Source organism: Eumetopias jubatus, unplaced genomic scaffold (genome assembly GCF_037043125.1).
Source record: "Eumetopias jubatus isolate StellerSeaLion01/CBP00866 unplaced genomic scaffold, mEumJub1_p1.0 scaffold_14, whole genome shotgun sequence".
Taxonomy (NCBI): Eukaryota; Metazoa; Chordata; class Mammalia; order Carnivora; family Otariidae; genus Eumetopias; species Eumetopias jubatus.
Window position 1 is genome coordinate 39910062 of NW_028274820.1, and position 19011 is coordinate 39929072.

At 42.1% G+C, this 19011-nt stretch overlaps 1 protein-coding gene across 6 annotated transcripts in view; it reads left to right on the top strand.

Annotated features, from left to right (window-relative positions):
• The window catches only part of PPP1R9A (protein phosphatase 1 regulatory subunit 9A), a 308016-nt gene extending 289602 nt beyond the window's left edge, over positions 1–18414 (top strand). Inside the window, exons 14-20 of one of the 6 annotated variants that reach the window (XM_088018269.1) lie at positions 2144–2231; positions 2338–2427; positions 12328–12526; positions 14555–14674; positions 15528–15551; positions 16648–16830; positions 18205–18414. In XM_088018269.1, the coding sequence (XP_087874395.1) occupies positions 2144–2231; positions 2338–2427; positions 12328–12526; positions 14555–14674; positions 15528–15551; positions 16648–16830; positions 18205–18414 (914 nt within the window). The remainder of the gene's footprint in view (positions 1–2143; positions 2232–2337; positions 2428–12327; positions 12527–14554; positions 14675–15527; positions 15552–16647; positions 16831–18204) is intronic. The other 5 variants (XM_088018270.1, XM_028119328.2, XM_028119332.2 and 2 more) reach the window with 5 other exon arrangements.
• Positions 18415–19011: the final 597 nt, after the last annotated feature.

A 19011-nucleotide genomic window follows, 5' to 3' on the forward strand; every position in this document is an offset into this window, starting at 1 on the left:
GTGAAAAGCTCATTGCTAAAAATCCTTAGAGAGTCTGTAAACATCCTGTGCTGCCACTTCAGAGCTTTGAACATAAACTCCTAAAAAATAACTGCGTGTGCAATTCATGTTTTGCGTGTGTGTTTAGAAATTTATCCTGAAACACAAATAGGAGCAGAATTAATTAGCAGGGTTAATTAAACACTTCTGTAGGAGCACTGTTCTCTCTACAGTCCATGCCAGAAAGTTGCTGGAATATTTTTAATTTTACAAAGATAGAGACAGACAGCTAGCAAGGAGTAGTTTCACACACAAGGTTGCACCAAACATAACACGCCCTCTGTTAATCATCTCCGATCACTGGGCATGCTGAAACGGGACACTGAACAACATCCTTTGCCAAACAGTTCCAAGTAAAGCCGTAAGAATTATCTCCCATGTCCAAGGAGGAATAAGTGCCACCCGTGGAATCCAGCTCCTGCATTTGCCATTGAAGTCCATTCCCAAAGCCTCTCCTCTGATTGGTTTTTTGGCATCATGTTGAGTGTTCCCATCCCCCAGCAGCTGCTGCCCTTGAGAGCCAGCATAACTCAGAGAGGCAAAGATCATTCAGCTCCAAACACTGAGGAGATTTTGGCATCTTCCCCATCACAGGAGGCCAGCCAAGTTGTACTCCAACCCAACCTCTGAGAGAAGCCTTTCAAAGACATAAATGTTTTATAGCTGAGCCCCAGCTTAAGAAGTTTCCCCTATGCTCTGCCCTCTTCTGTCTCAGGACTGGCCAGAGGCCATTTGCAAGGGAGAGACCAGAAGAGAAAGCTTTGACTCGCCCTTTCTCCCCTAAACCTCCCAGACTCTCAGGGGTCACTTTCTGTGTTGGAGGTATGGGGGAAGTGGGCTGGGTTCCTGTCAGAAGGCACCAAAACCCAAAGGCAGGGCAGGCATGGAGGACAGAGCCTGGCATTTGAAGCAAGGAGTTGGAGCCAGAGAAGGAACAAAAGGAAAGTCATGTTGGTCCCTGCTTTGAATGTAAAGAATTATTTGATAGTGTTTATTCTTGCTTATTTTGCTCATTCCAGTATATTTGAAGGTAAAACTCTTTGTTTGTTTAATTTTACTATATTATGTTATGGTAGTCACCCTACATTACATCATTAGTTTTTGATGTAGTGTTCCATGATTCATTGTTTGCGTATAACACCCAGTCCTCCATGCAGTACGTGCCCTCTTTAATACCCATCACCAGGCTAACCCATCCCCCAACCCCCTCCCCTCTAAAACCATCAGTTTGTTTCTCAGAGTCCATAGTCTCTCATGGTTCGTCTCCCCTACGATTCCCCCTCTTCATTTTTCCCTTCCTACTATCTTTTTTTTTTAAACATATAATGCATTATTTGTTTCAGGGGTACAGGTCTGTGATTCATCACTCTTAACACAATTCACAGCGCTCATCATAGCACTTACCCTCCCCAGTGTCCATCTCCCAGCCACCCCATCCCACCCATCCCTCTCCACTCCAGCAACCCTCAGTTTGTTTCCTGAGATTGAGAGTCTCTTATGGTTTGTTTCCCTCTCTGGTTTCATCTTGTTTCATTTTTCCCTCCCTTCCCCTATGGTCCTCTGTCTTGTTTCTCAAACTCCTCATATCAGTGAGATCATATGATACTTGTCTTTCTCTGATTGACTTATTTCACTTAGCATAATACCCTCTAGTTCCATCCACGTTGTTGCAAATGGCAAGATTTTGGGTTTTTTGATGGCTGCGTAATATTCCATTGTGTGTGTGTGTGTGTGTGTGTGTGTGTGTGTGTGTGTGTGTGTGTGTACCACATCTTCTTTATCCATTCATCTGTTGATGGACATCTTGGCTCTTTCCATAGTTTGGCTATTGTGGACATTGCTACTATAAACATTGGGGTGCACATACCCCGAAGCTAAAACTCTTTGTGATGGGTATTGGGCCTCTGTCCAGCAGGACCTCTCCTGGCTTAACTGAACATTCCTCAACATAGAAGTGTTTCCTGTGGCTTTAGAAAGGCATACATTATTTTCTTTTACACTTTGGAATTGGGGTAAAGTCCTTAGATTCAGAGATGCACTGACTTTGACTCATGGCCTTAAAAAGAATAGTAATTGGTCTTTTTCACATGTGTGTATATCCTAGATGGTGCCAAAGGTCCCAAATCACTAAGGGCATCCAGTTCACTGGTGGTACAAGGAGGAAAAATTAAGCGCAAGTTTGTGGATCTGGGGTAAGCATTTCGTGATGTAAAAAACAAACCCTCTGTAAAAAAAAAAAAAAAAAGCTAAAAGAGAAAATGTCAGTTTCCCCTTTCTGACTGTGTGCTGTCATTATAGGGCACCTTTGCGAAGGAATTCCAACAAGGGAAAGAAATGGAAAGAAAAGGAAAAAGAAGCCAATAGGTTTTCTCCAGGTAGCAGGTACGGGTGGGTGATCTCAACTTTCTGGCCCCCCTCCTCCCATGGCTAACCAAAATCAATGGTCAGGATCTGTGAGCTAAAGTGATCCACCTAGAGGCGAGATGGAAGAGAAATTGCACGATCAGTTTATATTTGTCCTAACCCCAGTTGTAGTCTACACTGGCGTTGGGTATATCCATTGGTTTAATTGCAGAATTATGGTCACATGAACGGTTTCAATAAATGTTTGTCTAAATACAGCATAAATGTATCTATGTGATATGTCAGTTAGGCATAGTTCAGGGTCTTTACCTGGTTACCCACAATACTAATATCCTCTTTTTTGTCAAGTCTGAAAGGGTAATTTTACATTGAAGTACCTTGTTGGTTTTTAGCACTGTTCTGTCCACATGTGAGAAGGACCTTCATCTCTTGCTGTACTCAGCTGTTCAACTGATTTTCTTCAGGCCCTACCAACTATTCTTATCAGTAAAGACTTCCCTATCGAAAAGTGAGCTTTGTACTGCATGTTGTCAAGTCTTCCCAATTTTATTCTGAGATTACAGGATTTTAAGTTTAAATTTGTATCTGGAAGCAATAAGGCATGGAGCTTGACTGCCTGGGTTTGGATCAGAGCTCTCCCAGTTAATACCTTTAAAATCTTGGACAAATTCTGTGACCTGTTTGCCTCCATTTTTTTGTGTGAAATAAGGGTAAATAACAGGATCTACCTAATAACTTTAGAGTAAGGATTAAGTAAGTTTTCATACAAAGCACGTCAGATAGTACCTGGCACGTAGGAGGCATTTAAAAATAATAATAATTAAGATAACAGTTTGCTATCATTTTTACTTGCAAGTTACAGTTTTACAGAGCAGTTTTACAGGTATCACTTTAGTCGATCCTTATAATAAGGTCGGGAGGCCAGAAAATAATACCATACTTTATTAAGAACCTCACCTTTGTAGAATTTAATTGATTTGCCCATGATTATGCAGCAAGCACTTAACTCAGCGGGGCTTGTGCCTCCATCCAGATGCCTTTGCAACACAACACCTCCCTTCCACTTATTTATGCACTGAATGATGCGGAAATCTCTTCACGAAATTTGGGAATCACCCCAACAGCGGTAGACTAAGGAAGAAACAGAAAGCTAATGATAAAAGATCATCAAATCATTTTGGGACCACTGATCCATTTTATAGGTCGTCCTCTGTTTTCTTTTTCTTCTTTTCCTTTTTTCTGGCAATACCAGTTGGTGAGAAATTGTACCTTCTTCCTGGGATTATAGGAGAGTGGGGTCAGGGATGAGAAGAGGGAATTCCCAAATTAATTGTGTTAGTCTGTTGTGGTGGTGGTTTGATCCTGTACAATGGAGAAAGCGTAAAAAGCTCTGTTTATATCGAGGACACCGTTCTTGGAAAAAATAAGTCCATGACCCAACTCAAAAGCAATTTAACTTTGTGTGGTTTCGGAGTGAGAAATATAAAACAGTCTGCTGTGTGCTTTAAAATTAGGAATAGGAAACGATCAAATATACTCAGGATAAAATACCATAAAAACTGCAAGTGTTTCAGGGAGAGAGACGCCAGATGCACAAGGGGAGAGAAGCTGGGACACTTCTGTAGTAAACACTGCCCTCCTTTTGGCCCCTGGACTTCTGAGGCAGTCACTTCCTCTCACCTTGAGGCTCCACTCGGAAAAGGATGGAAGGAAGTATCCAGCAGTGGGGAGAAGGTTTGACTGAATTTCATCCTAGTAGCCAGAGGCTATCACCTCCCTGTACAAACGCCAGGTGAAAAGCAAGCAAGTCTTGATTCTGTTGGTGAGCGCGCACTTTACTCTAGGCCAGCCCCAGGGAGTCAAGGGTGGGCTGTCACTGCAGCGAATGCCAATTTTGGAACCAGCAGCCAGCCAGCTCAGTATTTTTAAAATACTAACCCTGAAGTCTTTCTGCTTCACTGGTCACAAGTATTTACACATGTACCAATGCTACAAAATAGTTTTCAATTGGAATCATAATTTTATAATTATCTGTAGTCATAGTAGAATTTTGGCAGTCCTGACAGGAATTCATGTAATTGAAATATATAGAACAAGGGAAGAAGAGGGAGGAATTTTTGTTTCACAGAACAATTTTTTGAGCTATCACAGTAGTTGGTTAACGCTAATCAAATCTAATGACAGCCTCTCTGCTCCTACATAGATTGATAATGGGCCCAGAACCTTTTAAAACATAGGTCAGAAAACAGAGTTACTGCCCAGTAGGGGCTTCCTGCAACTGAGTTGGTTTCACAGGGCCCCCGAAGGTGGGTGGGTGGTAAGCACCGTCAGCTTCAGGGTCCCACTGCAGTTGGGGGAGACTGGGAATGAACTCATCACCTCTGTGAAGCTTTCTCAGAAAAGAGAGGGAATGATTCATGAATTGAGTTAGTGATCTTATCTCTTAGGCTTTTCATTATTAGGCTGTAAAAATCAGATGAGGTCATTCAATCAGTTCTAGCCCGAGGCTGCGGGACTTTAAAGAGGCAAGACCAGAGGTTTGCTAAATTCGGTCTTGGTTTTAGTTTTTTCCTTCCTCAAGAGTTAAGAGTTTACTTTATTGTATTCCTTGGGGAGACCTAATGACTCACATGCACGACCAACATGAAACAAATAGATGAGGTTCAATAATTATAATAATAAATAAACCCTACAAAAAATATGGCTCGGTCCTAGCCTTTTCACATATGTGCTCAGCGAACATTCTGATTTAAACAGGCAGCATAGCAAAGAACAGAAGCAGGAAAGTGAGTGGGTTGTCAGAGCTTGTCGACAAAGGGTAAAAATACTACCCTCATTTTAGAGCAAGTTGCCACTGATGTCAGTAGAGTACCTGCTTTGGAGCTCTGTGGGAGAAGCTCCTGGTTGAGTGGCAGAATGGAAAAGCGTGTTAGCAGTTATGTGCATCTCAGAACAAGGCTAGACAGTGGCGTGTGGGAAAACGACAGGAAGAGAGATGACACACCTTTGTGGAGGTGAATTTGCATTCCCCTTAGAAGCGTCAACTGTGGAAAAAACACTGTGCTGGAATCCAAGTATTCATCCTGGCTTTGCCATAGGTAAGGCTCTGAATTTCCTAGACCTTGGTTTCCCACCAAAAAATAATCAGATGGATTAAAACTACATGGTCTCCAACTCCCCAGCCATCTCTGTCTGTACTATCCAATATGGTAGCCTCTAGCCAGATGTGACCATTGAGCACTAGAAATGTGGCTAGTCTATATTGAGATGTGTTGTAGGAGAAAATGCATGCAGGAGTTCAAAGACTTAGTATGAAAAAAAAAGAATGTGAAATACCTTATTAAAAATTTTATAATACTGATTACCTGTTGAAATAATAATATTTTGAATATTTTGGGTTAAATAAAATATAAATTAATTTTACCTCTTTTTTTATGTGGTTACCAGAAAATTGTAATTTATATATGTAGTTCATATTGTATTTCTATTGGACAGGGTTAATCCATATGATTCTATGAAAAACATCCTCTTTTCAGTTCTAACTCATTCTGTTGATCTATAAATTGGCATTTTTCCTGTTTATTTTTTTTACTTTTTTATTGAAGTATAATTAATACACAGTATTATGTTAGTTTCAGGGATACAATATAATGATTCAAAAATTTCTGTGTATTACTCAGTGCTCATCACGATACATGTGTTCTTGTTTGTCTATTCTTTTTTAAATCTATAGCTACTCTTCTGTGTTCCCAGTATAATTTCTTTACACACAGAGGTACAAAAGATGTAACAATATAATTTATTTTAAAGGCAAATTCATGGGGAAGAATAAGATAAAGCAAAAACTAACATTGGTACTTAAAATATAACATCTTCAACAATACTGTCATACGTGCCTGAAGAGAAAAGCACCTCACCACTGCCTAAACTTGACCCACAGAGGCACCCCAAAAAGGACCCAAAATTTCTTTAAAAAAAAAATTATTTAAAAAACAGGAAACAAAATGCAGTTGTAAATTGCCAGAGGAGAATGGCAAAATAATTTCAATGTGGCAAGTTTCAAGAGAGCGTTTAAGGCACGAACAACGATAATGAAAACTCAGTAAAGCCCCATGGAGTGCTTAACTTTGACATAACAGTTCTGCGGGGTCTCCCCTTCACTTGATAGTTTTAATGCCCAAAGATGGCTTTCCTTAAAAAGAGGATTATTTGGGTTATAAATTAAAAGTAATTGATTCAAGTCTCCAGTTTTAAAACCTACCTTTTTTTGAGTTTCAGTTCATCTTACAAATCTTGTCATTTTGTTTATATATCCAGTAAAATTTTATAAAAAAATTTATAGAGACCCTTGAATAATGTTAGCTTGGCCTCAGTAGAGCCATCTTGTTCCCATGTAGTTGTCTATCCTGTTTTTAGAAAACTGCACTTATAAATTTAATCTGTCCGTTTTCTTTTTAAGTACGTCCCAGTGCTTGAAAGCTGACAAACTTTGACATTCCTAACAGATCAACACTCTTGCACTTGAAAAAACTTTTGAAAATCTAGTCGATTAAAATGTTACCATAGAGGCTGTAAACATCCAGTGCTCTTATCACTTTGATTATTTTTCATCTTAACCAGTTAAATATATTAAGATAGAATGAATAGACAGACTTCTCTCTCAGATTTCTAATAATACAAATTTTCTTAAATCCTAAGCAATATATTTATTATTCCTAAATCTAACATTTTTGTTTTGAAATATCAAATTTTTATTTACATAATCATCTTGCTGTTTCATTTTAAACCTTCCCAGGATGGGGAGGACTCATTAAGGGAACAGTTTCCCCGTCTCCTATGAATGCAGAGGGGGCACAAAAGACCTTTTCCCTTCCACCCTCTGGGGTTTTCCAGCTGGAGTCCTATAAATTAGATTGACAGAAGACAGGTTAACAAGGGGAAAGCATACACACTGATTGAACGTAAGCTTTGTGTGATGCAGGAACCTTTATCAGGAAGTGAAGACCAAAGAAGTGGTTAAGCCTGAGCATTTTAATGCTAGGTTTGTTGAAGAGTGGAAAGTCTTGGAAAAAATGTGAGAGGACAAAAGGGTATGAACTAAGGGTAGTAAATGGGAAACTTCGCAAGGCCTCTTCGTTCCCCAAAGCATTGTTCCTTCAGATCCCTCTTGGTATCCCTCCATCTACAGACAAGGATGTTCCTTTCCTCCAGGTATAGGGAGGGCACCTCTCCCATAAGATCTTATGATCTGCTTCAGGGGCATTGGGGAGGTCAGAGAACCCTTCACGTACCTGCCATTTCTCAGATTCCTTCACCTTAAAATATTTGCTATGCTAAGTTGTCATGTTCTGTGGTAGCATGTCCAGAACCCTGTAAGAAATGAAGGTTAAACACTACAGTGACCATCTCAGACGGGTTATTGGGGTTATCAATCGGCGCTTTGGACCATAACTCAGGGTCGAAGCAGGATGTGTCAGTGGTGGTTGGCCTGACCTGTAGGTGGACACCTGCTTGTCCTACCTGTTATCTTTGAGGGTCTCCAAGTGTCCTTCCAAAGGGGCTGGCTTTTACAACCTCAGTCTCCTCAGTGGATGTTAGAACCTTACGGAATTACTTCCTCTGATTTGAATAAAGGGAAGTCTGCACCCCTTCCTCTGAATGCACCTAACTTTCTTCAATTAATCTCCTTAACTACCTGCTTGAATTCTATATTCTGCTTTTACTTTTTCTGTTCTGACAGTTCCTGAACTCCTAATTATATCTCGATGACATTCAGTTCACACACCTTGTATTCAAAGTTAAGACAAATCAAAAAAAAAAAAAAAATTGCTATGGAATGTTTACCTGAGCAGCTTAATTTTGGGGTGCTGACCCCAGAATGAACTGGTTTCAAGATGTATGTATTGGGTTAACAGCTCTGTAAGGGTTGTTAATTATAAACCATTTAAATGCCAGGAAACAGTGATTACCCCCACCTCATCCCGCCCCCCCATGACAATTTAATATGACAGAGACTTAATTTGAAGCCATTCTTTTTCCCAGTTCCTAACAATAAAACAATCAGGGTTACATCAGTGACCTGTAATTCCATTTTTACCAAAAATGATAGTGAGACATTATTGTACAAGTTAAAAAAGAAGATGAATTACAGAACACATACCTATTTTGATCCTCTGGAAGTTATTTTCAGATCCATGAAACACTCATTTCTACCAATCTTGATTTTTCAAGGGGATTATTAAGGATCTCTACGAAGCTTATGCACCCCAGACCATAACCTGCTGTCAGAGTCAAAACTGTCTATGTAGGGAGGGAGGGAGAGAGGGAGGGGAGGAGAGAGGGAATGGAGGAAGGTAGTAAGGAGAGAAGGAAGAATTTTATGTTATTCTTAACAGATTTCTCCACCAAATGGGAAAGGCTATAAGTGGTCAGTAATGGTATGACTGCTTCCAAGCTCTCTCTGCTCCTTTTGTAGGCCCAAGAGTTCAAATTGTCCAAAAGGAAATTGGTATTTATTTTAGAAAGCATGTCTGTTAAGCTGATAGATCTGTAATTATGAAGTAATGGCGAGGTTGCTTTTTTTGATGAATATACCCTAGGTCCAAACAAATGGAAACATACTGACCATTCAGGATAGTAGGAGACACACAGAGGTTACCTCAGTTCATGGTGTTTTAGAGTCGAGGCTGCCCAAAGATACAGCCTCAGCAGGGGCATCGCCAGACCTCCTGGAGACCCGGAAAATTCTCTTCAAAGGATTCCAGGACCTGGTGGTTTGCAGTTGTGAGGACACTGGTTATTTCCTTAGAAGTGGGCTTTCTTTGCTTTCTATCTGACAGTTCCTCCAGTCCTTCCATCATCTTGTATAGAAAGCTGGAGAAGAAAGCCTCTGAATGTCCCCCGAAGCTGAGCTTCCATGATGTCACTCATCACACTCACACTGTATATGGCCTCGGGACCTGTCTTCAGTGCTGGATATACAAGTCCTCATGGAATTATTAGTCTTGATATTTTCCTGGCAGTGAGGCTCTTATGAAAGAGTTTAATGATATGTGGTCTTGAGATTTTGTTTGAAATGTTCCATGGTCAGAATTTGAATCCAAAGTCCTTTTCAAATAAGGCATTAGGATGACAGCAAGTAGGCAATAATATTCTTATTTCTGCCTAATTAAAAAAAATGGGCATGGTGGTGGTTGTCCCAAAAGCATCATTACAAAGGCAGTTCACTTGGGAGCAGGACAAGATAGTCATGCTGTCATTAATTATGGCCTGTTTATAAACTTTAAAACAATATCCATATATTTAAGCACTGCTGTACCTTTTTGAATTATGAATGGCACTCTTAAAAAAAAAAACTTCCATGCTACTTTGATTAATTGATTTGGAAATGAATAACCAAAGGGGGAAATAATCCTTAGGTCCAGTTTATCTCAGATATGTCCAATGATAATGTAGGACTGCAGAAAAAAATATTTGTATGGTTCTGCACAGTTAGAGCTTTCTGGGCATTTTTACTGGACTGTGGAACTTGAGCTTAAAAGTCAGGCCTTAGAAGCTAAATTATGACTGGATAGATAGAACTGCAGAGATTTACCTCCCATGAGGTGTATGGTTTCATTTTCAAGGAGTGGGATGGGGGGAGGGGATGAGACCCAGCTTCACGGAGACATTCCCAGGCTTGTTAAGCTGGAGACACTGGTCTTATCTCCCCCCAAGACATATATTACTTTCTGAAGGGTAAGAACCCAGGATCCTTCCCTAGTTGAATTTGTTTACATGAAGGCGATAAGATTTCTCTCCCTCTACCAGAAGGGAGGTGGGGACAGCACTACTGTCCCTGTCTTATCTAATCATCCAGATTGGTATTTTTTAGATTCCTCACCTGTAGACCAAGAATAGGACGACAACTGGCTTTCATTCTGTCACTCTGGAAAGACGAAAGTAGGGCATGGGGACCCAGTGCAATAATTTTCTGTAAGTAGTCACCCATTCTCCAGAAACCTCATATTTGCATTCAGGAAAATAGAAATAAATGTAGATACTAAAAACTTGCAAGAGTCAACTCAGACGTGTTAACATGCAGATTCCAGACGAACTCCTCCCTTCCTCTCTCCCAGATTCTAATTCGATAAGCCCAGGTGCCCAAGAACCTGTATATGAGCAGCTGCCCCGGGTGACTCTTACCGGTCTTGTTTGGGAAACACTGCACTGGTCCACGACCCAGGAATAGAAAGTGCTTCTTACAGAAGACCGGTCTGCCTCTGCTAGCGTGGTCTCTTAAGTCCAGTTCTTGTTCCCCCTCTACCCCGTCTTTTAATAGCAAGTAAGTAGACTTCGGGATACAGAATTTTTTTAGTTTAGACTTTAGGATGAGACTGAAGGTTGACACATCTCTCGTTGGGCTTTCTCTGTTATCTTTACAGTCCCCTTTATTGTTTTTTTGAAAAAGGAATTCACCATCATAATCATCAGATATATCCTGGAATCTTTAAATGACCAGTCATTATACTCACCCAACCTATGATCTCAGCATTCTGCCAAAACTTCTGGCATCTCCGTTTTCTTTAGTCACTATTTTTATAATCCCTTTACATTTGTAGATTGCTTTGCAGTTAACAAGATGCTTTTACATTTATTGTCCCATTAGAGTCTCCCAGTAACGTTGGAAAGAACAGAAACAGGAGTTACACTGTTTATGTAAATTTGAAATATATTTTGAAATATTTGAAGTATATAATATTTCAGAATATTTGGAGTGCGACGTGAGAAGACTGAAGTCCAGAATGCGTGTGGGTCATGAGTTGTCTAGCTGTGGTGTGGAGGCACTTTTAATTGAAAGGCAATCTCTTTGCCGTCATGACATCAACAGCCAACAAATACTAGGCACTGTGTCAAATCTCCTTTGGACATATTGAGGGTTGACCTCTTCCCAGATGCGCAGAAACCACTGCCCATTCCTGCCTCAGCTCTTGATAATTCTTTTTCTCTAACCAAAAGATAAATATAAATACGCAAGTACATGCACTGATAAAAATATGTTTTCAAACTGTTTCTCAAATGCCTTTGAATCCTTTAAATGTTAAACATTATGCCTTTATACTTTTCACAGTTTCCCAAGCACTTTCACGCATATTATCTCATTTAATTCTTAACAACCACATGTGAGCTACATAAAATATCCACCTTTTACAGAGGAGAAATAGAGGCTGAGAGAAGGCTCAAGGCCATGTATTCGAGAGGTGACAGATCCTGGTCCTCCAAGGAGAGTGTTAAGACCTGCCGTCCGGTCTCCTCCGAGGGGGTGTGAGGGTGATTGGCTGCCACATCTGTCACTCCATTGATCACCTGGGTCGATTCAGCTGATGTGGCTAGCTAGCACTCCGATTATGATGAAAAACCAATAAGGTGTGTGTTCTGCTTAAAGTATCATAAGCCCTGAAATTTCCAAATTATTTAACTACCTCATTTTCTAAAGTCCCAAACTCTTGGAAGCATGAGTTCAGAGAAGGCCAGGAAAGAATGCTGGCTAAGAGCTAATGTCACTGGCAGTAAGGTACTGCTAGGTCACCCAAATAAGGGGACTGGTGTGGTGTGGTGGTTAACCTAATAGCAGTTCCAGAAAGACAGTGCCCCTCTGACTTTAATTCATCCACATGCACTTAATAGACACATTTCATAAGAATTCACTATGGCAATAGCGATATGAAAATGTTGACCATTGTTCTAGAATCCATTGCGATGCAAAGAAGATAGCTACTGAGATTAATGTCCTAGTCAAAAATGCAAAATTTTTCCTCTGTCGTGTAGAACCATTTGTCAAACTGCTACTTTGAACTTTATTCAGAGTCCCTTCAGAATTCAGTTGAACAAGTGTCACACCTGCCCTTCCTTTGTCTGACATGTGCATTTTTTTCCATAAAACAGGATCTTCAGAGGCAGGCTGGAACACTGGAAACCCAAGCCGTCTCCCGCACCTCACGCCTCCACCCGCTCGCCGTGCATGCCTTTCTCGTGGTTTAATGAGAGCCGAAAAGGATCCTATTCCTTCAGGGACCTGCCTTCACCTACAAGTCCCCTTCAGCCTTCTCCTGAAACTCTAATTTCAGATAAAAAGGGGTCCAAGGTAGAAAACACATGGATTTAAAAAGCAAACAAGAAAGCCCCAAATCCTTCCTCCTCTCCAGTCTTTGGAAAGGATTCTCAACTTGTGTGTTTACTCTGGACCTGAGAAACCAATGTGATAACACTGCAATAAGCCATGCATGGTATTTCTTGTGTGGGGAAAAGGAAAGCCTCGTTTAACCGTCACCCTCTTTAATGCTATTCCATTCTAGATTGTACGTTAATCTTTGATTTGCCTGTCTTTTCACATATTGCTATTTAATCTCAGTTTGACAGTTAAGCCATGCTGGGAAAGATGCATTTGAATCATGGAACAGTATGATAGATCTGTTTACCAAGCATTCCACTTTAAATTACATTACAAGACTATCTTTATTATGCTCTTCGAGATTTACTGGAAAACAAATAAATTTGGGACTGAATATGTGTTCAATATATCTAAGTGAAACTCTTTAAAACAAACCAATGCTGGCATAGCACCCTTACTTATTTCTTCTTTTAAATCAAACTTCCCTGTTGGAAAACTTACAATCTCATCACCAAAGTTCTCTAACTTTAGCAGAATTAGAAAATATAATTGCATGGGTGTTGTCTGTTTTTAGATGCATGATGGTTATTTCCAGCATGACGCTGCAAACCTTATCTAACATTTTATTGAAACACATACAGTGGCTAACGTTCACATGTTGTTTGGTCTCCTTTTATCTGTGTTCGCTTTTCTTTCTCAAACAGAAACGTGTGATTAATGTGATTTGAATTTAACTCTTTTCTTGAGGTCAGCGGCTCACAGGGTCTTGACAGGGCTTGGGGTTGTGTGTCTGTTGACCATATCAAATAGTAACGTGTTGTGTTAAATGCTCTCCTGCTTACATGTTCTCCTAGCCTAGCTCTGCGTGCTCGCATTTAGTCTCCATGTCTGAAGTTTTAGCAAACGCTGGGGTTTGTTTGGAACTGAATTCTGCAGCCTCTGGCATGGTAGTTATTTTTGACAACCGACTGAACCCAGTGGCAAGGGAGCCTAATGGAAAACTAACGGGCCAGTTCCTAAGGAAGTGGAATATGGGACAAGATGGTGTTGGCCAAGGGCTTAGAGTTCCTTAGAAGCCAGTCATTCTAGAATTGCTAGCAAAAGAAGCTTTGGCAGCAGTAAACCACTTGGATCTTGAAACATTTTCAGTATTGGATCTGAGAAATCTAAGTGTAGTTGGAATAATTCTACCATTATCTTGCACTGGAGAGACTCCAGATTTGGTTTAAAATACTTTCACAAATGCAGCCATGTAGTCATTCTGAATTTACTGGACTTTAATAGCCACTGAACATTTTGATGAAGTTCTGGGGAAGTTTTTTGGTTTTTTTTCTTTTTACACCCCACCTCCCCACTCCACCGGCCCCAGGTGATTACTTGGAGAGTGTGTCTGTTCTGCAGCCTCTCTGGTGCTCTGCGGGCTGTGTAAGAGTTGTATTTTAGCATGTAACTACTAGTGTGTCGGCAGACTGTGACCTCCCCCAGAACTCATCATCTCGAAGGTTATATCCAGAGGGGGATCTGCCATTTCTCACAGTATTTATCACGGCCAGCAGCAAGTGATCCTTCCCAGGAGGTGCTCAAGCTACCTTTCTAATATGGATGGCCATCTGTTCCTAATAACTCAGGCTCTCCACACCATCTTGTATTTTTACTTGCACTGTTACTCATCACGAGTAGGGTCAAAGAAGATAGGCTTATTAATATTACTCCTCTGAGCTGTTGCAGAGGATAATGAAGGCTGTATCCTTGAAGAGGGATTGAAGAATGATTTCTCCAGAACACCTATCCTTCCGTCTGATGGAGAAAGCGCCCAGAATTCCCTATCAGTTACAAAAGGCCCAGTACTCTCCACCACCGCTGCTTGAAGGTCATCACCAAACTAAATCTGAATTTCTCCGAAGATGACTTTAAAGAGAACCTTTTTAGGACTTGCAAATACACCTACCTCTGGTTCCCTCACTGTGCTCATTTAACACTGAGCTTCATTTATTTTTACAGAATTTTACCTTCAACGATGACTTCAGTCCCAGTAGTACCAGTTCAGCAGACCTTAGTGGCCTGGGAGCCGAACCCAAAACGCCGGGGCTCTCTCAGTCCTTAGCACTGTCGTCAGATGAGGTACGCTCGTGGTGCTCACACAGACCCGCTTTCTCAGGTCATGCACTGTGCCCGTCACCTATCCCTAGGAAAACGTCCTTAAGTAGATTTTGCATGTAAATCATCGGGACCATGGTTTCTTGTTTGATGTGAAATCTTGATTTCTCTCTCTTTCCTCTCTCTATCTCAAAATGAAGGCACAGTATTGTTTCTGAGCCCCTTGAAAGCTCTCCAGGGACTTCCCCCACCTTACTCTGACTTCATTGAGAGGACTCTGAGCAGGGGGCTGGGGGTAGGAGGCTGGGCACCAGAGAGCAAGAATAGGGGGCAGCTCAGAAATCACAGGGGAGTTTACTGACTGTCCATCCCCTCTCTCCCTCGCTTCCCCCACCATCACCCTTACCCCCGCCCCACCACCCCTACCCCAAGTCGAGCGTGGCCCCTGATTGAGAACCACTGCAGTGGAGAGGGGAGAAAAACTGGGTGAGGATCACTTATTTAGAAGCCAGGGTCAAATTAGCATTGCCAAGAATTCCCAGAAGATCAGTGTGTTTCCAGAGAAACAGGAAATTGCATGAGTGATGGACTTAGTGCCCCAAGAGATAAGGAGAAGACAGAAATGCCACTATTTAGGGCGGGGGGCCGGAGAAGGAGAAGCACTGTACATAAAGATACTGTTGCTCCACATATTTGCTCTAAGTTATTTCTTTCTAACATGATTTTTGTTTTATAAAACTTGTTGTCTCTTAAATTTTTCTGCCCATACTCTTCAGGCCTGGTGTGATTGTAATTTTAAATCTTTGTACTGTGTATGTCGTGTCTCCTATTTCTATAACACTTTTCTTTTTGATTCCTTTGTTGCCTCCCCACTCAGAGCCTGGATATGATAGATGACGAGGTGAGCTCTCGGTGGGCTGTGCGCCGTGGCTTCGGTGGTACTGTTTGAACCTCCTCTTCTGTCTCTGCAAAATGATTCAAAACTCAAACAGTACAAGAGTTCTTGTGTCTGTAGTGGAGGGTTTCCTTGTGTTAAATCATTTTGCTCTCTGCCCTTGTCTGTCCCGAAGTTTAAGAGATGTTTCCGAGGCAAGATGATCACCAGGTTCTACCTGCAGAGTCCCTTGATTGATTCCCCCATCACCACTACCTTGACACGGTCCGTTCTGTTCCACCTTCTCTGCCTTCATCTCGGCTTGCCCCATCCTGCCCCAGCCCGTCAGTCTCCCCGAGGTGATTCCCAGACCTGTCATCGCCTCCATCGCCTCTCAGCTTAGAGGTTCTAGGAACCGACTGCCCTCTGCGCTGGTCAAAGTGGTGTTCTGCACTGGGCAGAGCCCGAGATTCGGGATACACCACAAACTGTTGAGCTCCCCCGGTCACTCGCTGCGTGCTCCGGACAGACACGTAGACTGGCTGAGCCTCACTTTACTCATTTATTAAAAGTCATTATGGAACATTACCTGCCCCGCCTTCCTCACGGGTTTGCTTGCTGCACAAAGGAAACCCTGGCTGCAAGATTTCCCCTCATAATGCTTGAGGACTTAAGGCTTTGCTCTTTTAAGGGAAAGATACCTCAATATTTCTAAATGTATTTTTATATACCTCTAATGACTTACCAGAGGCTACACGCAGAGTGATGCATTGCATATAGAGATCAATCAAATACTTGTTTTCTGCATCTCATACTCTTTCCACGGTGTTCTGATGTAAAGGCTTGCAACATCGGAGTGTATTTTTCAGTAGGGAACACCCTACATTAATAATGCTGCTTTATCTGGGGGAGTTTTTAAATTTCCAAATACCTAACAAAAATGTAGGCGATAACTACGTGTGTGTGTTACACACACAACTTAGAACCATTAGCTTATTCATTTTATGGTTTAAAGATAAATGTGACTCTGGTAGGCAAGAAATTCCTTTTGATAGCATAATAAGCCGCGCTGAGCCATAGCATTTTGGTCCTTTAACAACACTGCGTAACATTCCTACCTCAGATCCTTGATGATGGACAGTCTCCCAAACACAGTCAGTGTCAGAATCGGGCCGTTCATGAATGGAGCGTGCAGCAGGTTTCTCACTGGCTAATGAGCCTAAATCTGGAGCAGTATGTATCTGAATTCAGTGCCCAAAACATCACTGGCGAGCAACTCCTGCAGTTGGATGGAAATAAACTTAAGGTAAAGAATTATATCTCTGTGTGAGGTTATCAGGTGTAAGTTGTGTTGCTCATGGTGCCTAAAATGTTTTCCTTAGACAAGAGCGTTCTGCATATCTGCGAGGGAATTCTCACCAACGGTCTGCGGAAAGGTCGTTGCATCATTTCTGAGTAGTAAACAAAGTTTCGGAAAGTTGTCAGGGATTCTGAATCAAACAGGAGGCTGCGGAGTAGGAGAGCTAGGGACTCACTCCATTGCTTCCACCGGGCAACACGTGGTCCATACGTGAAGTCTGCTGACTTCCTGTGTAGTAGGAGTTGTAATAATGGCCAAGGTGGACTTTTTGATCACATGAGAGTGAAACCTAGATCCACGAATCTTTCCTTCTTTATTCATTTCCTCTCCACCCCCGCTGCTCCCTGCACACCTCTCCAAAACTGGGACGATGTTCTCCTCAGAACTTTCTTCCCCAAGTATGTGCAGGCCGTGTGTCCCCCGCTCCATCCCACTGTCATTTCACCTGTCCAGTCCATCCCTTTTAGAGACTTGGGGGGCGGGGGGGGCGGGGAATCCATCCCTGTGGGAAAAAAGGGCAAAAAGAGCTTACATTTGGCTCCCCACCCCCAACTTCAGTCCCCTGCTGGGCTGAAGGGCAGATGAGTATCCTTGACAGTCTTGAAAAGGTTAGAGATCAATCAATAGTCTGTGATTATGAAGGACCCATTGACAAGGCTGTCCCTGTTGGGGAGATGGATGCATCCCGCTGTTGATTCTGAAGGTCATGAAACATTTAAAGTACGCAACCAACTCCCCTTATTCTGAATTCCATGCTCACTAAGCAACCTCCTCATTAACAGGATTCCTTTATAGGTTTGCCTACAGGGAGGGAATGGCTAGTCATGCTGACATGAGCATTCCGGCCCCAAAGACATTTTTGGTCCTCATTGTAAATGACTCCATTGGCAAAAAGGAAGCCACTTCAGTTCTCCCTGCCCTTCTTGGAGCCCTCTATGGCAGCAGGTGCCCACTCCTAGCTTTTAAAAATATTGATGAGTTTAGCAGTACTTTTGCCTATAAATGTCTATGGCCCAAAGGTTGGAGAAGCAGAATTGTGCCCCCCCTTTTTTTAATTCCTTCACCCATTAATTGCCAGTTTGGAAAGCATGTATTTAATGGGGTTTAGGGCGTACTGTGTAGGCACTTCAGAGGGCAAATAAAGCTCCGCCCCTGAGTATGGAGATTTTTGGCAAACATAAGCAGCTCTTTCTTGGTTTTTACCTCTTTGATTATGTTTAAATCAGTTCTTGAGTCTGAACACATTGTCATATCAACCTCTTCCTAAGCAGAGAGGTCATTGGTTTTCAAGTTCAGTTTGTCTATGTATTTCCTTCCTAGGCTCTGGGAATGACGTCATCCCAGGACCGAGCAGTGGTCAAAAAAAAACTCAAGGAAATGAAGGTAACTCTAGAGAAGGCTCGGAAGGCTCAAGAGAAGATGGAAAAACAGAGAGAAAAGCTGAGGAGGAAGGAACAAGAGCAGATGCAGAGGAAGTCTAAAAAGACAGAAAAGATGACCGCTGCATCAGAGGGTGCTGGCGAACAGTAACACACACCCCCTCGCAGACAGCTCTCCCCCCTTCCCACCCTGCTCTCCTCCCCGGGGACAAAGGAACTGATGGCAGGGGTAACGTGCTCTCGGCCGACTGGGGAACCGCTTGTGGCAAAACTGCATTTTCTGCAATAATAGAATACACTTTTAATTTTCACCTCCTGAAATAATCCCAAGCCACCTTTGTTTATTACCAAACCGAGGATCTCATTTGTGAAAGATGCAAAATAGCTGTGTTTCTCTCTTCTCTTACTTACCAACCCCTTGTGGGGGAACCAGGGTCACCCTGCCCGAGAAAAGCATGCCATGCCCTGGTGGTGTTAGTGGAGCACCATGACTTTTCAGTCTGGGAATCCTGAAACTGGGCAATGGCACGTATCTGCATGACCCAGAGCGCCGCTCTGCCTTGAGATTGGGGCTCCAGAATACTCCAGTGTGTGGGAGAGTTTCTCCCCTCATGTTTGTGTCTGGGCAGTGAGACAACCCCACTGTAGAAACACGGGTGCTCTGCCTCATAATTACGTACGGCGGCAAAAGGCAAGCAAACTCTTCTGCTTGCTGGGCATCTGAAGGAGAGAAAAGAATCTGTTATTT